The sequence below is a fragment of the Chenopodium quinoa genome, unplaced genomic scaffold, assembly GCF_001683475.1.
Source record: "Chenopodium quinoa cultivar QQ74 unplaced genomic scaffold, ASM168347v1, whole genome shotgun sequence".
NCBI lineage: Eukaryota > Viridiplantae > Streptophyta > Magnoliopsida > Caryophyllales > Amaranthaceae > Chenopodium > Chenopodium quinoa.
The window spans coordinates 2,118,522-2,139,142 of record NW_018743331.1 but is presented as its reverse complement, the minus strand read 5'-3'; the positions used below and the strand labels follow the sequence as shown (position 1 = coordinate 2,139,142).

Here is a 20,621-nt window from a genome sequence, read left to right as displayed (position 1 = left end):
TAATACTTATTTTTATATTTATTGACCTCTGGGTAAATGGTGACAAATTGATATAATTACCCGAAGTTCATATATAGTTACCTTATTTTCGATATAATGACCTTAGAATTATGGAAATGCTTTAAATTTTGTTTCAGTCACCTTATTTTTATATATAGTGATCTTTATTTTTGTATATAGTGACCTTTATGTAAATGGTGTCAAAAACTCAGTCGATATAGTTACTTTATTTTTGTATATAGTGACCTTTATGTAAATGCTGTAAAAATTGTTATAGTTATCCTATTTTTGTATATAGTGACCTCTATGTAAATATGGTCAAAATTGAAATAGTTACCCTATTTTTGTATATAGTGACCTTAATGTAAATATTGTAAAAATTGATATAGCTACCCTATTTGTATATAGTTACGTTATTTTTATATATAGTGATTCTATGTAAATATCGTCAATTTAGATGAAGTTACCTTATTTTAAGCATGTAGTGACCTTTTAAACGGTTGAATTGATTATATGTAAGGTTGGAATGATCTTAGGGCTTTAGAACCGTCTGATCTTTTGTGCTAGTAATGAATGGCTAAGATTGCTTGTTTTTAGTTTTCACCATAAGCTCTGTTTTTAGCGGAACCTCCCCGTATATATATATATATATATATATATATATATATATATATATATATATAATATATATATATATATATATATATATATATATATATATATATTATATATATATATATATATATATATATATATTATATATATATATATATATATATATATATATATATATATATAAACCTCCATCATATAAAAATACAAGTAGAATACATATTTTATTCACTCTCAAATTTGTTTCACAACATGTTATCAGCACCAAAGCTCTAAGTCTTTGATTAAAAATCTAAACCACCAATTGAGATTAATTAGATCTCGATTACAATTGATTGACATCGAGAAACAAGAAATTTAGCAACAAATTCATGTTGAAATTTTGCCATATATATTGACGAGGCGACAGAACCCATGCGAATTTGGGAATAATTCAGTCGAAATTTCGATTGATGATTATCTGTTTGATGAAATTGACGATGAATATCTTAAAGGCATTCTTATAGTGTTTCTCACGTGTCAATGGACTTTGTATTAGATCAATAGAAGGCATCTAATTGTCATGAATATTTGAGAAAATCAACCCAAATTGCTATTTGTGCTGTTGATATATTGATTGAAATCATACCTCAAAAGGTACGCATATTTCATGCTACATACTCATATTATTAATTGTTCTGTTATTGCAGGTAAATAAATTTACATATAAGAATATGTATATGTATTAGTCAAAAAAAAGTAATTCAATTTGGATGTTAATTTTATATCGCAATCATACTTGACACAAATTTTAGAGTAACATACTATTATGTATTATGCGCATAATGATAATAGATTTAGTTCTTATTCTCTCATTAATTGTGTGTGCCAGTACAGTTTTCCTTTTCATTCGATTATACGAGATACTTTAAGAGATTTGGTAAAATTTGTTATTTTGTGCTTTGTATAATGATTTATGAGCGCAACAAAATCTCATCTCTAAAATTTCTTTTAAGTTTAAAAAATAATTTGGTATATACTTGTAACATCATGATTGATATTTTATTGGTTAAAATACTTTCTCTTACTATAGGATTCAGGATCTGAATTGTAAAAGGTTACGAGGTATGTTAATTTTGTTTTTCGTTTTACGCTTGTATGATGTGATTATTTGATACAAGTATATCAAAAGGTAATTTCCTTTTATTTATGGTATTTTGGTGCTAGTGGCACTGATACATATCTATATGCAATTCGATCAGCTAAGTGGTAATGAGTGATTTTGTCAATTTATCCTATGTGCCGTATCATATTTTAACTTTATTTGCAAAGTTGGTTGGATTAATTATTTTCTTGATTTTGGTTACCTTGAAATTTATCCTACATCCGGATAAGTTTGGTTGCTTCTAATTATTTACTCTGTATTTCATTTTATGTAAAATATAGTAAACAAATTAGGCCATTATAATTGAGCTATTTCATGATTTCGCCTGCTGATTTTGGGTTACCAAACTTGATTAACTTTATCTTATAAATTTTTGTTGTATATGTCAAAAGTTTACTATTAATAATAAGAAGATTGTCAATCACTCATTATATACTTTATTATGAATATATCTATTGACGTTATTTCCTAAGTCCTCATTTATAATTTTTGTTTGTCATGGTATTTTATATCTTATACTCCATATTTTAGATGTAATGTGTTTTGTGTATTGGTATATTAAATTCATTGCTTAGGAATGTCAAACTAATTTTGATTGTAATGGAGAATACATATTGCTTATAAGTCTATCTAAATTAGCTGTTGAAGGAGCCTAACTTATTTGATTAAATTAAGTGATTTTGATGAGTATGGATAAAATTTTGTGGACTAAATTTTCATGACATACAATGAAGTCTTTAAAGACAAATCAATATTGCTTGTACTTTATGAATCAAAGTACTTGCATTTGGGTGAGACCATAATTTCATTGACCACGTCATTATCTAGCACTAGATTTGATTTGGTTCTTTGATAATATATAGCATTTTTTTTTGTGTTTAATTACCCTTATGAGGGAGATTATTAATATTTGCTTGATGTTGTATATATAATTGACTATATGAATATTCTCTAGTTGACCTCGGCCTCAAATTATGTTAATACTATCTATCTTGTTTTTACATGCAATGTTGAATATTAATTTCTAACAAATTTGAGGACAAGTCCTTTATATTGTTAATTAGATGGGAAAGGAGTTGATTGATGAATTATAGTTTATGATGACAATAATGACTATTACATGAGATACATATGGTTTTTTTTATGAAATAGAGAAAACAAGTAGCGAACCATTAGTAACTTGCAAGTCAATACTCTACAATTGCATACTCCTTTTCATATATGGACTGTAAGGTTTAGATCTATATTGTTCATGTACATATGCGTCGTAATTAACTCTATTAAAATAATCATATGATTTGTACAACTATCACGATTTTAGTATGAATATGTTGATTGATGTGTGATTAAATTCAATTATAGTATTATGTATGGATGTACCTACTTGAAGTTGGATTATTGAAAGTAAATTAAACATGATTGCATAATATTTATTTGAGCAAGAGATAAATTACATTGTGGGAAATTTACTTGTAAAAATATATATATATATTTTTCCCATACTTATAAGAGATTAATATAATTGGGCAAGAGTTACGAGTAAGAGTTTATAAGAATAATTTTATTATGCTTGATACATGCATTGCTAAAAGAATTTATGCCTTAAAAGGTGGAAGAGATTTAAAGGTTGATGGATTCATTTCATGCCCCACATGCAAGAATTAGGGGGAGATTGTATTTATTCCATTATTTTATGTATTCCTTGCACATAAATAATAAAATATATTGATGGTCAGTTTGGTACATACATTAACTTAAATATCAATGATTTATTTCATAGATGTGGCCACATGTTAATTAAATATTTTGAAATGATACCATCCTGAAGATGGATATAAATAAATATGATCATATATTAGTTGTAAATGCTGCAATTTAAAATTGATGTCCAAGAAGGACAACATCAATTGCCGATCCGATGAATGTATAGCACGCCTGAAGCATGATAGATCAATAGGTTCTAAAGATAATTAAGTATCTTCGAAAAGGAAAGAAACACTATTGAAAATGCCAATTTGAGGAAGTGATAAATCTCATTATATTTCTAGAAGAAATCACTTTTAGTAAAATTCATATGTTTCATGATTATATAAAAGACTCCAGAAGTGTATGAAATATCCAACAAGATTATAGCATGTATCAAGATTAAAGTCAAAACTCCTGCAGAGTATGAGTAATTATTGGATAAAATATTAGTTGATTGTCTTGCCAATTGTATAAAGAAACACATGTTAGTGTTTTAATATCACATCATATTCATGGCCATGCATAAAGTAAGTTTAATAAAGTGATCACTAGTGTTGAAAAACTAACCAAAATTTGAATTCAGAAAAGTGATTGGATGTGATAATTAAATTAGGCCATCCGGGTTTAATAATTACCCGTTTTGGAAACTCGAAGTTTCATTTGATATGAAATATAAAGTGTTGACGCTCTCTCATGTTAGAGATATGAAATGAATTAAATGGCAAGACATAACATTGAAATTGAGCTATATTTGATTTGTGATTTTAATAGTTTGTTTTGAAGATATTTCAAGAGATTATATACTAGTTTTGGACAATTTTGCATGTAAACAAGTAATAAGTGACCAGAAGCTCACTAAAACAACTTGTGTGTAGAGATTTTAACTAACTAGAAACTCATTATTAAAGTATTTGGAGAAGTAGAAGATCACCATATAGTGGTTTTATATACAAGTGATTAATCTCTTGATTGGGGCTATTTTATGTTAGCACATACGAAATAGAATAAGAAAATTGACAACTGCACCAATCATGACTCCCTGTTAAGATTGATCTCCAAAAGAGATAGAAATTACATTATTCTCCAGAAGAGGTGAAAATTTGTTGAATATGATTATCCTACAAGATGAAATTTATTGAACTTGACATTATATTCTAAGTTGGTGAAGAGTTGCCTTAATGTTTGAGATATTTTACCAACTTAGGGGAGAAGAATTGAAGTAAGTTGGCAAAATTGCAAAATTATAATTAGTTGATCCCTATAATATACTTTGTAAAATTGCACATCTATTATTTGATTTGTACACCATTATGACCCATTCAAACGCATAGAGAAATATATTTTGGTCATAGTGAGAATGTGCATACATTGAGATGGATCTTGCCTATTTTCGTTGAATCACTACACCTGAAGTGTAGATTATAAGATCGGTTCCAATATATGTGATATATGACAAGATATAGTTGATATTAATACCATAATGTATGAAATACCGTAGATAGAAGTGGTATATATAGATATCTGAGAATTATAATAGATGACCTATGATATGAAAAAAGGTTATAATGGTACCAATTGGAGATGTATTCAGATATCGTAGTAAATTAGCATGCGAAATTGTATTTTACTGAATTTTAAAATACCGATATACTGTGGAACCGATAAATAATATGCATATGCATTATAGAATGGACTAGTGAATAAAGGATTTGGAATATATATGTCCATTTTAATGTCGACATAATGATAATAATTTCATGGACCAGAAGTCCGAAATATGGATTTTTAAATCCACACTGTACAATGTCTTGCATCATTTTGAGTCCTATGTATGTTCATATGCGTGTGTGAGTCATAGGTTAATGGATTATTCACTGCATATGTTAAAAGTTATTAGATGCATTACTCATTGTATATTTTGTTTAATATGTTATCATGTTTTCTATATCTCATATTGCATGCATTACTTTCTATACAATAATTGTGGTGTATATGAATGTTCATTCAATGTATAGTAAGGCATATTATTTATAGCTTTGATGGAAAATTAGAAAGAGATATTTATATTCCAATGGGTTTGTAATTGTGATGAAACGATTGACGATGATGCTGATTTAAATGCCTGTTATGAATCATGTAAGAAGGGTTTCTGAAGAGCTTATATTAGCCCTACAAAGTTTATATCTTGAATATTGCAGTTATTATCAAACTCTTAAAAAGTCTATGTGACTACATCATTGACATCGCAACCAGAAGTTTGAGCATATGAGAGTTAGTGAGATTTTACTATTTGTATTTACAAGAGAGCTATCGTGTCAATTATGAAACTCCTAAATAATATCAATGTATCGAATACTTATGCGTGAGAATGTTTTCTTATGGTCCAGAAGAACCATGATTAGCGTATATAATTACATGTGTTATATTATAATTCATATGAGATTGAAGAACGACATTAATAATATCAAGTTTTGTCATCAAATTATTATTAATAAATGTTTGATCAAATAATGATAATCAATTTCTATTATTCATGACCTCCAAAAGAAGTCATAACCGCATAAGTTTAACTTTTAAATCAACGATTAAACAGAGATTTGAAATAATGATATTAGAGATAAACACATGTATGGTGAAATGAAGACACTTCACATGTTCACGTGAAGACTTAAAGACTTGAAGATGCAATTTTAGTTTAGGAGGATGGAAGATCAACGAATGATATTTTACTGCATATGAGAAGATATCCAACCATCTTGGATTCATTGTTGCGACACTTGAAGATCTCAAGTTATGTATTTATTAGGGGGAGAAAATACGCGTTGCACTCTTTTTCCCTTGGCCATGGTTTTGTTCCACATTGGGTTTTCTCGGTAAGGTTTTTAATGAGGCAGCATCTCAAGTGTATTACGAAGAATGTTGTACTCTTTTACTTTCATTAGGTTTTTATCCCACAAGGTTTTTCCTAATAAGGTTTTAACGAGGCATAGTTTTCGATAATGGACATCCAAGGGGGAGTTTATGAAATATATTTGTGGATGCCCATTATACATACCCTTGTATCATTCCGGAACTTTCTAGATTTTAGGGTTTATTATTCTCCAAGCAAACCCTATCAATTGTATTGTATGTGTGTGTGTGTGTATATATATATATGCCTCCATCATATAAAAATATAAGTAGAATACACATTTTATTCACTCTCAATTGTTTCTCCTTGTTTCACAACAAAATACTAATAATAATAATTATTTTTATTATTATAATTATAATTATAACTATAATACAAAGCATGCCCACAAATAAATACTCTTTAAAATGGGTATCCGGGGCAACGCCCGGGACATGTACTTAGTTTAATAATAAAGAGAGATAAAACAATAAAAATTTTTAGTTGTATGCAACTTATCTTTGAATTTAGAAAGCAAGAACTCTCTCATATACAAGTATATCTGTATATCATATTTAATTTAGACAACGAGCACAACATTGGCTAGTGAATTTGCAACTTGGTTAGGTTCACAACGAATGTGCTGAATATTCCATGATTCAAACTCCTAAAAGGTTTTTCAAGTGTATTCTATAATGTAGGCCAACTTTCATGACAATTTTTACTCCTCTTGTTTCTAACAAATTGCTCCATATACCAAAATTATATACCCCTAGAAGATTGCTCTATACTTTATTTGATAAATTAATCACTTGTTATAGTTGTCACTCTCCTGGTTAATAATTGTGTATACTCAGATTACTCACGTACATAAACTTTGCCTTATTCTTTTTAGAGATCAAAAGAGTAATTAGAGATAGAAATTACAGTACTACTAGAAAGATTGTCTCCCTCGGGATCCTTATTGTCTAGATTTTTTATTTCAAGAAAAAAAAAAAAAAAAAACCCAAGTGAATACGATATCACGATAAGTACAAGTCTACAAGAGGCTCCGAACAAAGGAAGGTTATGAAATAAAGAGAACTAATTAAAAGTTACTTACCTTATAGAGCATTATTTGATAAAATTAATCCCCCGTTCCCCCATCCGAAAGAGAAAGAAATTAAAAAAAAAAAAAAAAAAAAAAAAAAAAAAAAAAAAAACCTGTTAATCAAAGATATTACTACAACATATAAGCATATCTAATGCAAGTAGAGAGTGAGGATTAACTCAATTAGTTAGAGCTTCCCTCTCAATTTCAGGAAATCCTAAGATCGATTCTCATCTCTCGTTCTTGTGGCTCTCTAACCACAAAAAAAATATATCTAATAAAAGTAAATGCGTAATAATGTAGGATATTATTTACTAGCTAGTAGCTACCTTTATTTGGCTTAAAGTGTAGCTATGAAAACTTAATAACTGCCCTTGATAATCCAAATGTAAGGGCAATGCACCAAATATTATACGCATGCTCAACACTCCCTCGTATGATTTAGAACATGCTAGTCATATTCATATGAAAACTTTGTTCTACTTTGAGTCTTTTCTACTTATGGAGACAAATTATTTTACTTTGAGTAACAAGTCAGTTTTTATCCATCAATTGCTCTAATTAGTAGACTTAGCTTTAATCATAATTTAGATCCTATGTGCAATGACGGATTTAGGGGGTGGCCAGCCCAGGTCATGGCCCGCCCCATGATCCTAAAAAACTATATACAACTATCTATTTAAACTGTAAAAAAATAGATGCAAAGCACCTTGGCTAAGTTGGCTCCATTTGTGCTTATAGCCCAATTAATGCTGGTTCTGAGATCGAAACCAGTATGTCACATTATTTTCTCTCTTTTTTGTGCCTTTTTCCCCCCCTCAATGCTCAACTTTTTTTTTTTTTTTTTAATTGATGGTCCTTTTAGTTAGTTTAAGGATAATATTCTACTTCTTATAATCTTTCTTTTTTATTCTTTGTCGAAATTAAAATTAGGATAATTTATGAATAAACTTTAGAGATCGATTGGCCCGGTCTATATTTTAATTTCTGGATCCGTTATTGCTGATATGCATGTTCTCAATTAAATAAGTACAGTTTCTTTGTCAATCATACTATTTAATCATGTTGATTTGGTTCATGTAACTTGTGAATTTAGAATCACAAGCAATAAGGTAATGATTTTGATGATTCAATTATCGGTTTGGACGTGATGGTTATTACTTTGACAAGTAAGTCAAATAATGTATTGTTCTGCTTTATCAATGTGATCCTAATAGCATGCATACATTACATACATTTCTCATTTTGTTTTTTGTCCGATAATTTCATACTTCAACTAATTCAAATTCTACCCGAGTCTAGCTTTAATAGGGGGAGAGAGCTCTCCGTAAACAAAATGTTGTATATCCAACATTTAAATTGAAATATATTAAGTTGAAACAACTAGCTTATTACTCATAGCTGATTTAATTAATTGTTGGTACCAAACTACCAATGGTGCTTGACTGCTTGTACAACCAAAATCATTGTCCTAACTTAAACTCAATCCACCTGTATATTAAATGATGTGCGTAGACGTGTAGTTTATTTGCTCAATGATGATTATTAGTCTTGAGATTTTTCTGAAAAATAATAATATTACAATTGATTCTCCTTTGGATGCACAAGGCAATAAGGCATGCCAATTGCCAACTACTAATTGACTTTCAACGAATTTTAGAAACCTGCAATTAATTTTTCATCCACATAAAACTTCAAACTTTGTTAAACTTCTATACAAAAGTGTTACAAGTTTATCTATTATTGGCTTATCATCTTGCATTGTCATGTTGGATCCATAGTGTTTCGCATGTATACCGTGCGAGTTAGTTTTTCCAAGTCTATCTATTTGCTCTTATGAAAATAGTGTTCAATGCCAATAAACTTTTGGAAAATTAAATTGAATTCTGAAAACATGTCTAAGCTATTATTAGTACTGTATGTCTGTAGATAGTACTCCGTATAAGACGAGGAAACACAAATTACCATAAGCAGAGAAGGAATATAAAACCAAAATAAGCATATCCCTCTTTACTTCAATAATCTGGCCTCTTCAAAGTTCTGAAATGAATATAAATGTGTACTTCGAATGATTTTCACAAAACCCATGGCTTGCTGTGAGAACTTTACAAAAATTTCCTGTGCGATGAGATAAGCATCTCGATTATCTTACAGCTGGATCAGGCAGAACAGCAACCAACCTTTTTCACTTCAGATACATCATCCTTACCGATATCAATGGTTTGACCCTTTGGCAAGGCAGTTGGGTCACCCCCAACATCAAGTGCTTTGCGGCAGACAACATGATATACTTGGGTGAGGACTTCACTAAATGCGTTTTCAACATTTAAAGATTCAAGAGCAGATGTCTCCATGAAGAAGAGGTTCTCTCTTTCTGCAAAGGCCTTGGCATCCTCAGTGGAAACAGCACGCAAGTGCCTCAAATCAGCCTTGTTTGCCACGAGCATTATCACAATGCTGGAATCTGTATGATCTCGCAATTCCTTTAACCATCTCTCAATGTTCTCAAACGTTACATGCCTGGTAACATCATAGACCAATAGAGCACCAACAGCCCCTCTGTAGTATGCACTAGTTATAGCACGGTACCTTCAATGACCAACATGAGGAAAGGAATGACCATTATTTAGAGATTAATGACAAACAATACAATAAAATTTTAATGACACCTTAAGAGAAAGGAAACGGCTATGAAAAGCTAAAATTTTAAACAAGATATATACTAAACAGCAACATATTAGGCCGATTTTATAATTCAGCGTAATTTTCATGAATTGATGGGGAAAGTTTGACACAAAATGTGTATTTTAACAAATGAAAACACAGAAGATTATGACAATAAATGTTAATAGCCTACTAAGAAACTTTACTGTAAACATCAGGAAATGCTTAAAAGATCAACAAATTACAGTTAATTTCTTATACTTCACACCCAATCCTTGACTACTCAAATACAGTAATGACAAGCAGCTTAATTAATACTTAAAATCACATAAACATATATATTTTGATCCATTTTACTGGACAAGAACCTTATCCAGATCAAACTTTCAAAGTCCAATGAAAAATAAGCAGCAGAAATGTAAATCATACAAAGTGCAATGAATAAAGCAACCTCTGAAGAAGTTTGTACGAAAATTACAAGTCCTGGTTGGAAATTTAATTAAAAATTAAGCACCAATCCACTTTCAAGAATGAATTCTCATATAATGACCAAAGCTTCATAAGTATTGTCTCTTCCAAATGATGAGTATGAATTAAAGTTTCTTCCACGGATTTAACTCATCAAAAAACATGCTGAGCTTGCATAAGTAAAATCAGAACATGAGCAGATTCTACTGACTTCCAGCCCTGAAATATTACTCTCTTGATATCATTCCTTATAACACAGGCATATTCTTTCACTGTTCATACCACCACTACGACTGCTACCATCTTAAGTGGGTACCTCCTTTCTTAGCAGTCTAATTGGCCCTTATAGACTATCTTCATTTATGCAGCTTAGGATAATTCAACAATTTAATTTGTGACTGCCAAGGATATGACAAATTTCATCTCTTTTGCAAAATGTAAGGAAAGATATATGAGTAGATATTTCCATTGTTGCGCCATACAAGTTTTAATAAAATTTTCTTACACAAACATATACAGAGCTGGATATTCTTACTCTCAAGACACCTAACGAGGAAAACGTATGACACGAATTGTATCCTCCCAAACGGTTATAACATAAAGCCATTATGCATACCAATATCAACACACTTTTATTCTTGCATTTCAGGCTAATATTGTCATACAATTAGAGAGCATAACGCAAAACAAAGCGAACATGAATATCAAAATATACACATCAACAAGTCAAAACCTAGCAACAAAAACCCCTCTCCCCCAACCCCCTCAATCCTTCCATCCTTTTCAAGTGAAAACCACCCATTCAGAAAATCAAACAAGATCAACATATGTCTAAGATTGATCGCCGAGCTCGACGATCAATGCCTCTCCAACAATCTGTGTATTCGACTATTCGAACATTCCACTTCTTTGCAATTAGCAAATTCAAATTATTTACTCATGCATAATATCTCATAATCCAGGGTCAGGTCAAAATATATCCAAATTTCAATTACAGCATCAAAACAAAAAACAGGAAAAAACAACAAATGGCTAATCAATTAACTATTATCCACTTTCCAATCAAAATCAAGTCAAATGAAATAAACCTAATTCCAAAGAAATAGTCAACAGCTAATCAAAAACGCATAATTCAGCAACACCATTGACCAAAGACCATAAAATCGTAGAACAAGTCAAAAAAAATTCAAAAAATGCACTAAATAAACACAAAATTAGGGCTCAAAAACAAACAATACAAAGATCAATTACACAAAAAAATTAAAAAAAAAAAAAAAATCAAAATGCATGCAAAATCACAAAACTAAAGTACCTTTCCTGACCAGCAGTATCCCAAATCTGAGCTTTAACAATCTTATCATCAACATGAATGCTACGAGTAGCGAATTCAACACCGATGGTTGATTTGGATTCAAGGTTAAACTCATTGCGGGTGAAACGAGAGAGAAGGTTGGATTTTCCGACGCCAGAATCGCCAATTAATACTACTTTGAACAAGTAATCGTAGTCATCTTCTGCTCTGTAAGCCGCCATTATCGGGTGTTTCCGAGCTTTCTCTCTCCTCTGAAAATGGCGAGAATTTTCTTCGAGAAGAAGATGAAGAGGATTATGAAATGTGTGAATTTTGAAAAAAGGAGGGTTTGTTTGGGTTTATTTATATTTGGGGTTTTTAATCATAATTAAGGGGGAGAGAGAGGGAAAGGGGTGGGAAACAGAGAACTTGTGATAATTCGTGGGGTGGATGTAAGACTTTGTTAAGTTGTTCATGTATTGGAATTTCTGTTTCTCTCTCATCACGTGACTTCCTACATTTTTTTCAATTTTTTTTTATAAATAAAAAGTTATGCCAAAATTTTACGAAGTATTTACTAATTTGCTAATTGACCTAGGTGAATTAGGATTTGATGGGAACATAATTTAAAATGGGAAATTTTGTAAGAAAAAAAAAAAAAACATCCTCAAATACACCACTGTTACACCCAAAAATCATATTTTTGACATTTTAATGGACTTTCTTGACTTTGACCAAGCTGAGAAGTCCTAGAGTCAGTGAAGGGTCTTTGGGCTAATTTGATTAAAACATTACAACCGCTGGGTTGATATCACGCTAAGACCCAATAATACATAAACCAGATTAGAAGGCTAATGGATGATTTTAATTTTCAAAGTAGTATTGGCGCCAAGAAGCATAACCGTACAACAGTTATGGGAGTCAGCCATAACCGCTCCATTTTGCCTATAAATAGAATTGCAGGGACAAAAAGAAGGGCATCAGCAAATAAATCAACAATAAGCATTTAATTTCTTTTAAGCTTTCTTCTTAGCTTTCGTAGTTTCCCTTGGCTTAGTAGCCAAGCAATAGTGCAGTTTATCACATAGCATGTATTGAAGGTCGTTCGTCTTTTCCAATTGTATGACCATGGAGGTAACCTCTCCTTTAACTTGTACAATTGTAGATCTGACTCTATCCTTAAATTGATGGAATGCATTTGTATCATCTACTCGTTTCTTTGAGCAATCTAACTTGTTTTACTTCTTTTGGAAAAGCTTCCTTAGCAGGGTTATCAATCTTTGAAACCGGTAACTCGAGGGGCAGCCCCCTAATACTCTAGAACAAGATAGAGTATTTAACTTGTTGGTAAAGAGCAATATTTACCTCAACAAGTTTTTTGGCGACCACAGTGGGAGAATACTATATTTAATCCATTTAACTCTTGTTAATTTGGAAGTTTTTCCCATGGCTCCTAAGTGTTCAGCACGTAAAGGAAACACTCAGAAAGATGTTAATTCTTCTAAACACAATCCTGAACCTATTTTAGAGGATCAAATAGATCTAGAAAATCAACTGCCAACGGAACACATGGCACACTCTTTCGAACCATTCGAGCCTCATACACAAAGGCAAGATGAATCGGTTTTAGAAGGAATGAAAAGCCAGTCCCCTACCAAACACTTACTCAACATAATTTACACTAAATATGTGGAAATCGTGAAGAGTCTGATGGAGGATCTAAAAGAAAATAATAGGAAGCAGTTTGATAACTACTATCGTGTCATGGTGAAAGAAACTTCCAGAGTGGTAAGTGTCGAGTTGCGAAACTTTGACTCCATTACCTAAGAAGCGGTTACTAGACAGGTAGATAGAATTATTTTAGATATTAATGATACTCTGAACGCTACTAACGTGGCATTATCAAAAAGTGTAGCAACCGAAGTGGTTACAAGGCTTGAACCTTTAGTGGAGAAGCATAACCAACTTAATGAGAAGTTGATGAATGTTTTAATTGCTTTAGGTAGTGGGATTACTGAAGCAAATCAAAGGGATAACGTCCCTCTGGGATACCGTAAAGTAGAGAATATGACAAGATCTCATGCAAATATTCCCCCTCTATCAATTCCAAGAAGTATCCTTCCTATTGGTTCTGATGAGGGGTATACATAGGAGTCAACGAAGAGTTAATGGTTTAGGGCTAGGTTATGAGTCAGGCTATAACCATAATGGCCAGGGTCCATCTTCTTCTTCTTTGCCTCTACCGGTTACCACACAGCCATTAACCTCTTCAATGAGTAACATACCTCCTTCGGGAGTAGAGATTGGAGTTAGTTATGCCAACTATAGTATTGGAGATCTGCCAGATCCATCATGCCACACACAAGCTGTTGTATCTGCACAAAGGATGTCCTCTCAACCTATTGGCATGAATGGTCAACAATCATCCAGACAACCTGGGAGTTATAACCATTATCCACATGGATACTCAATCCCTGTCCACCCTTCACAAGGTTCCTCATGGAATCAGGGTCAGGCCAGTGGTCCATATGGAGATAGGTATCCAGCGATGGCTCAACCCAATCTTAATACTTTAGGAGGGACATGCGTTGGATATAGGGGTTTCCATAATTCTCAAGGGAATCAATATAATCCTTTTCATATGCAAGATATACCAGTTCAACAACCTAATGGTCCAATGTAAGGTCAACCTCCACAAATGGGACAAGAACCCCTACTCAGACTGGTGGAGGAAATGATCCAAAGGGCTATGGGTCAAAATGGTGGATATGCTTGAAAGGGAACGTGCAGTCCATATCCTGAGTGGATTGATAAGATGTATTCGTTTCCAAGAGGGTTCAAAGATCCTGAATTTTCCCCTCTTTTCTTTGGTGACAGTACAATGTCTGCTGAGGAACACTTGGCCATATTCAACTGCCAATGTAGAGAGGCGGCAGATAATGAATTCCTTAAGTTTAGAATGTTTTCCAATTCTCTTACTAGTACTGTCTTTTCATGGTTTACTCACTTACCACCAAATTCAATTTAAAATTGACAAGATATGCAAATACAATATCTTCGCCATTTCAATAGGGTTGAAGCATGGGTCACTATAGGTGATTTAGCCCAGATAGTGGAAGAAAAAGGAGAGCCTGTACGGGATTACATACATAGATTTAAGAATGCTAAGATTAGATGTCACTTGAATATACTTGAGTCAGAATTCGTGTCTGTCGTTCAAAAGGGTTTGTCTTTTCTTTTCAGCAAAAAGTTTGAAGGACAAAATTTCCCTGATTTTGTCGCTTTATCTAACACTGTAATGGCTTACAAAAGATGTTTAGAAGAAGAGTCTAGATCTAAACATAAGTATTATGCTAGTATGGTTGAAGAGTGTACTCAGGAAGATGACATGTATGAGGCAATGATAGTTGAATTTGTATAGGGTCCTTCGTTTAAATGTCCTCCTTTAACTAATAAGAAGTTCAGTTATAAGAAAGATTTGAAATCTGATTAAAAGAGAGAATACACCTTCGATATTAGGAGATGTGATGAAATTTTTGATTGGCTTTTAAGTCATAAAAAGATTAAGTTAGCAGGGAGGCATAAAACAAGAAGTACGTCCTCATGAGGTCAAAGGAAAGAACTACTGTAAATGGCATGATACTTTTACTCATAAGACTAGCGATTGCATAATATTTAGGAACAAGATTCAGGATGAAATTGATAAAAAAAAAACAACACATAAATTTCCCTAATGAAAAAGTTAGCTCTTGTGAAGTAGAGTCAGAATCTGCTTCAGAATTTGAAGTCCATGAAACGAATTATTTTATGGTAAGTGCTGACATGGATATTGTGCAGGATGAAATACAGAGACTGAAAGAGGTTACTGTTGCAGTCAGATTGTATGAGAGGTTAGTCAATAAAGGAGTAATTGTGTCACCCCAATGTCAGGACGATGACTATGAAGATATGATGATATGGAAATGGCACTTTAGTTCTGCTCATGCTACCAGTGAATGTTTGGCCTTCAAAGGGTTTCTAAAGAAAAAGATCAAAACGAATGTAGTAATCGTTTCAGAGTAGGAATATTAGGCGATGAACTTGCTGAATTCAATCCTAAAGGGAAGAAGGACAAAACTAAGTCCATTGAGAATGGTCAAAACGCTAATAGGTCACCTGACAAGATGAGCAATCGCAAACAAAAGGCACATTCTTACAAAGAGGCAATTCAATTATTTCCCTTGCAAACTAAAGTAGTAGAGGGACTTTAGAATTTGCGGCACAATCTTTGTCATTCTTGTGTTGATTTGTTGCATTTTGAATTGATCAGGACTGAGATCATTCCAAATTATCATAATTGGATACCCAGACACCAAAGAATTCACCATAAGAAGAGGACATAAATAAAAAATCTGAATCCTTCTATGAAAAATAAGCTGAGTTTACATAAGGTGAATAAAGGAAAGGAGAACTTTTTACCTATGGCCAATATGACAACTGTGTAAGCATGAAAAGAAGAACAGAAGGAGTGTTGAAAGACAGAATGACGAATAATGATAACCTAAAGCTCAAGGAGAAAAGGAAATCCATAAAAAAAAAAGGCGAAATCAGTCTGAAGAAGTTTAAGCAGCCAGATTCAACCAATGACAGTTCAACTGGATGAAGATGCTTTGAAGAAAGGTGTCCTTAGAACCTTTCCATCACAAATTTTCCAACCTGGAGTTGACACATCGATTGGACAATCGATGGATGGTGAAAAATCTATCGAGCCGCCTGGCGATGATATCCAGAATCATCCCATAGTGAATGAGCTGACGGAAAGCATTCCGAAAAGGGACCCAGCTTTAGAATATCATAAGGAAGAAAACTTAGGCGAGGATCTGATGGCCACAGATCAACTAGCATCTGAGTTACTAGACTATGACCTAGAAGGTCTTAATCTGGAAGTTTCAAGATCAGATCTGTAATTTCTGTTAAAGTATTCAGAGGAGGATTGCGAGGCATATTGAAATACTGTGACTTTAGTGGAGTTTAGAGCTCAAGTAGTGAAGCCTGGTACCAATTCATGGGCATATGAAGTGGATCAGGCAGAAGCTACAGGTAAGTATAAACTCTCTACTATATATGCTGAATTGAATAAAGCATCATCTAGCTCACCTAGTAGAGAAACAATAACACATGATCAAGAACAGTTAGTCATTCGACATTTGTTAAAAAATTACAATGTTAATAATGCACACAATAAACCTCTTTTTGTGACTGTGAATTTTGAAGGGTTTGAGCTAAGAAAAGTATTAGTCGATACAGGAGCCACAATAAATCTGATGCCTTTGTCTATTTTTCATAAAATTTATAAAAGAAAAAAAGATTTGGCCAGTGTTAAGATTAATATAGCTGGTTTCAATGGTAAGTCTGAATGTACTGAAGGGCTGGCATTTATTGAGATCCAAGTAGGTACTACTAAGAGGAGAAGAATCTTGTAATGTTATCCTAGGTAGAGAATGGTTGTATCAAACGTATGCTATTCCTTCTTCTTTGAATCAGAAAATAATATTATGGAATGGTGATGAATACGAAGTAGTTTGTGCTGATGTAGAAGCTTTTATGATTGATACTAACCAAGATTTTCCAAGGGTTCTTGTGAAGTCAACACCAAAGACAGATGAGATTGTACTCAAACTTGATTCCCAGTCCGTTCCTAAACTGAAGGTGGTGTCAAGTGCAATCGCCAAGATAGAAGAGGCAGATGCAGATGAAGATAAACATAATTCACCTGCAGAGTCTAGATTTGAGTTTGGAGTACTTAAGATTAGATATGTTTAGTATCTTTTCTTTGTACATTTGTAGTTTGAACAAATATTATGGATAATTACATGAAAAGCAAATTCAGATCTGGTACTTTATTAGCCCTTCAAAATCTATATGCAAGTTATTATTCACAATATAATATAGAGGTTAACACAAACATGGAGACTCCTGGATGTTTGTCTGATTACTCAAACTCTGATGACCATACTTGATCATCGCCAAACTCAGATAGAGAGTTTTATGGTGGAGAAGAGAATAAAAAGGTATGGGCTAAGAGTAAAGATATCAAATAGGAAGTCCATGATCCTCTAGAAGAAGTCAATATCGAAACTAATGATTGACCTAGATTCACTTGTATAAGTAAGGAATTACATAGTGAGGACAAGTCATTATTGATTGACATACTTCACAAATACAAGGATTGTTTCTCATGGGAGCATCACGAAATGCCTGGTATAGATCCTTCTATCTTCCAGCATAGGCTTCCTATTAAACTTGGTTACAACCCTAAAGTCTAAAATCCAAGACGTTTATCGCCAGAATTAATTCCAAAAATAAAGGAAGAAATTGCCAAACTCTTGGAGGCAGGATTCATACAGCCCACCAAATATGCAGAGTGGATAGCTAACATTGTTTATGTGATTAAGAAGAATGGCAAAATCAGGATATGCATAGATTATAGAGATATCAACAGTGCATCCCCAAAGGATCAATACCCCATGCCTGCAGAAGATATGTTGATAGATGCCTCATCAAGACATGAGTTTGTATCAACGCTAGATGGCTTCGCTGGGTACTACCAAATAAGGATTGCTGAAGATGATCGCTCAAAGACGGCATTTAGGTTCCCAGGTTCTTTGGGACTCTATGAATGTGTGGCGATGCCATTTGGACTTAAGAATGCAGGGGCAACGTATCAAAGAGCTATGAATCTCATATTTGATGAAATGATTGGCAACTTATGGAGGTTTACATAGACAATGTTTTGGTAAAATCCCATGACTTATCAAAGCATTTGGAACATCTCATTCTAGCATTTGAAAGGATGAGGATGTTCAACCTAAAGATGAACCCCCTTAAATGTCCCTTTAGGGTTAAAGCCAGTAACTTCTTGGGAATCCTGGTCCATAAGAACGACATCGAGGTTAATCAGAACAAGGCTAAGGTTGTCCTTGAAGCGTCACCTCCACCCAATAATAAAGGAACTCCAAAAGTTTCTAGGGAAAATTAACTATGTTTGAAGATTTATCACCAATCTTGCCGGGAAAACAAAAGTGTTTTCTCTTCTTCTTAAACTTAAACAGGGAGAAAAGATCAAATGGGAGTCTGAACATTAAGATCCTTTGAACAAATTAAGAGGAAACTGGCGACTACACCAGTAATAATTCCTCCCAAACAAAATGGAAAGCCATTGAGATTGAATCTTTCAGCTACCAAGGATTCAATTTCAAGCAATTCTAACCCAAGAGAATGAACATGGTCATGAATAAGCAATTTTCTATCTAAGCAGAATCCTACATGATACTGAAACTAGATACACTAATGTTGAAAAGTGGTGTTTGATTTTGTATGTTGCTTCCATCAAACTTAATCACTATTTTATGGATTTCCCGGTAGAGATCATTTTACCAACAAATGTACTCAAATACTTATTGAATCACCCTTTCATCGGGAAGGTTGTGCAAATGGAGTATGCATCTATAACAATTCGAGCTGACTTATGTGCCTCAGAAAGCCGTGAAAGTACAGGCGTAGGTTGACTTTTTGGCTGACCATCCACCTATGGAGAATGTTATAGTGCAGGAAGAAAAACCATGGACAATGTTCTTAGATGGATCTAGCAGGAGAGAGTCAACTGGAGTGGGATTGTGATTTATTCACCTTCTGGTGTAATGACTAAAATGGCGATTACTTTCTCAACTCAATGCATAAATAATAGAGCAGAGTTTGAAGCCTTAGTGATTGGTTTGAGGACTCTAAAAGATATGGGAGTTACGAAGGTTAAGGTGTTAGGCAATTCGCAATGGGTGATAGCGCAAGTAAACAAAGAATATAAAGGAATCTCACCTCTGGCGATGACCTTTTCATCTACCGATCAAGAGCTTATTAATGCTTTGAATTCATCCAAGTATCTCATATCCCAAGAGATGAAAACATAGAGGCTGGCTTTTTAGCACAACAAGCATCGCTACCCGATTCTGAAGGTTTCGATGAATCAGTGATTCACATAAACACATAAAAATTGAAACCTTTAGATGAGAAAGTGAAGGCAGAAGTACGTTAATATAGTATCCTCACCCAGGACATAGACTGGAGAGAGGAGATTAAGGAGTACTTGAAAGGCCCCTCAAAAGGGAAGGTGCTAGCAAAAGTTAGGCTAGCAGCTACTAAATACTTTCTTATTGGAATTAAGTTGTATAAAAAAAAATCCTTAAGGCATTTTACTAAGGTACGTTAGCACAAAGTAAGTGTAAACCATTAAAGCAGAAGTTCATCATGGAATTTGTGGGTCACACCATGAAGGAATTAAAATGAGGTGGTTAATCCATCACATGGGTTTTTATTGGCCTTCAGTTATACAAGATTTTTTGCAGTATGCAAAAGGTTTTAATAATGTTAACACTTTAGACCAATAAGTAGGACACCAGCAATAGAATTACACACCATTATCAAGCACTAGCCTTTCAGAGGTTGGGCGATGGATGCAATTGGGCCTATTAAACCTCCCTCATATGCTCACCATGAGTATATTCTGATAGCTACAAATTACTTCACAGAGTGGATTAAGGTCCAGGCTTTCAAAAGTTTAAATGTAAGGGATGTGATCTTGTTCTTGGAAGAGAAAATCTTTACAAGATATGGGATTCCAGAATCTATAACTGTAGACTAGGCAGCTATGTTTACAGGGCCCGAGTTCAATTCCTATCTT

General features: G+C 33.1%; 1 protein-coding gene across 1 annotated transcript; it reads right to left on the bottom strand.

The window, feature by feature from the left end:
• Positions 1-9,325: 9,325 nt before the first annotated feature.
• Positions 9,326-12,600, bottom strand: LOC110737738 (ras-related protein Rab11B-like). Its single transcript, XM_021918075.1, has 2 exons — positions 11,927-12,600; positions 9,326-10,071 (listed from the first exon to the last, which is right to left on the bottom strand). The coding sequence occupies exons 1-2, from the start codon at positions 12,145-12,147 to the stop codon at positions 9,642-9,644; spliced, it is 651 nt and encodes a 216-aa protein (XP_021773767.1). The 5' UTR covers positions 12,148-12,600; the 3' UTR covers positions 9,326-9,641.
• Between the last annotated feature and the right edge of the window lie 8,021 nt (positions 12,601-20,621).

Coding starts and splice junctions, on each gene's coding strand:
- LOC110737738 (XM_021918075.1), bottom strand. CDS start 12,147: ATGGCGGCTTACAGAGCAGAAGATGACTACGATTACTTGTTCAAAGTA. Junction 10,072..11,926: donor GATACTGCTGGTCAGGAAAG/GTACTTTAGTTT, acceptor TGGTCATTGAAG/GTACCGTGCTATAACTAGTG.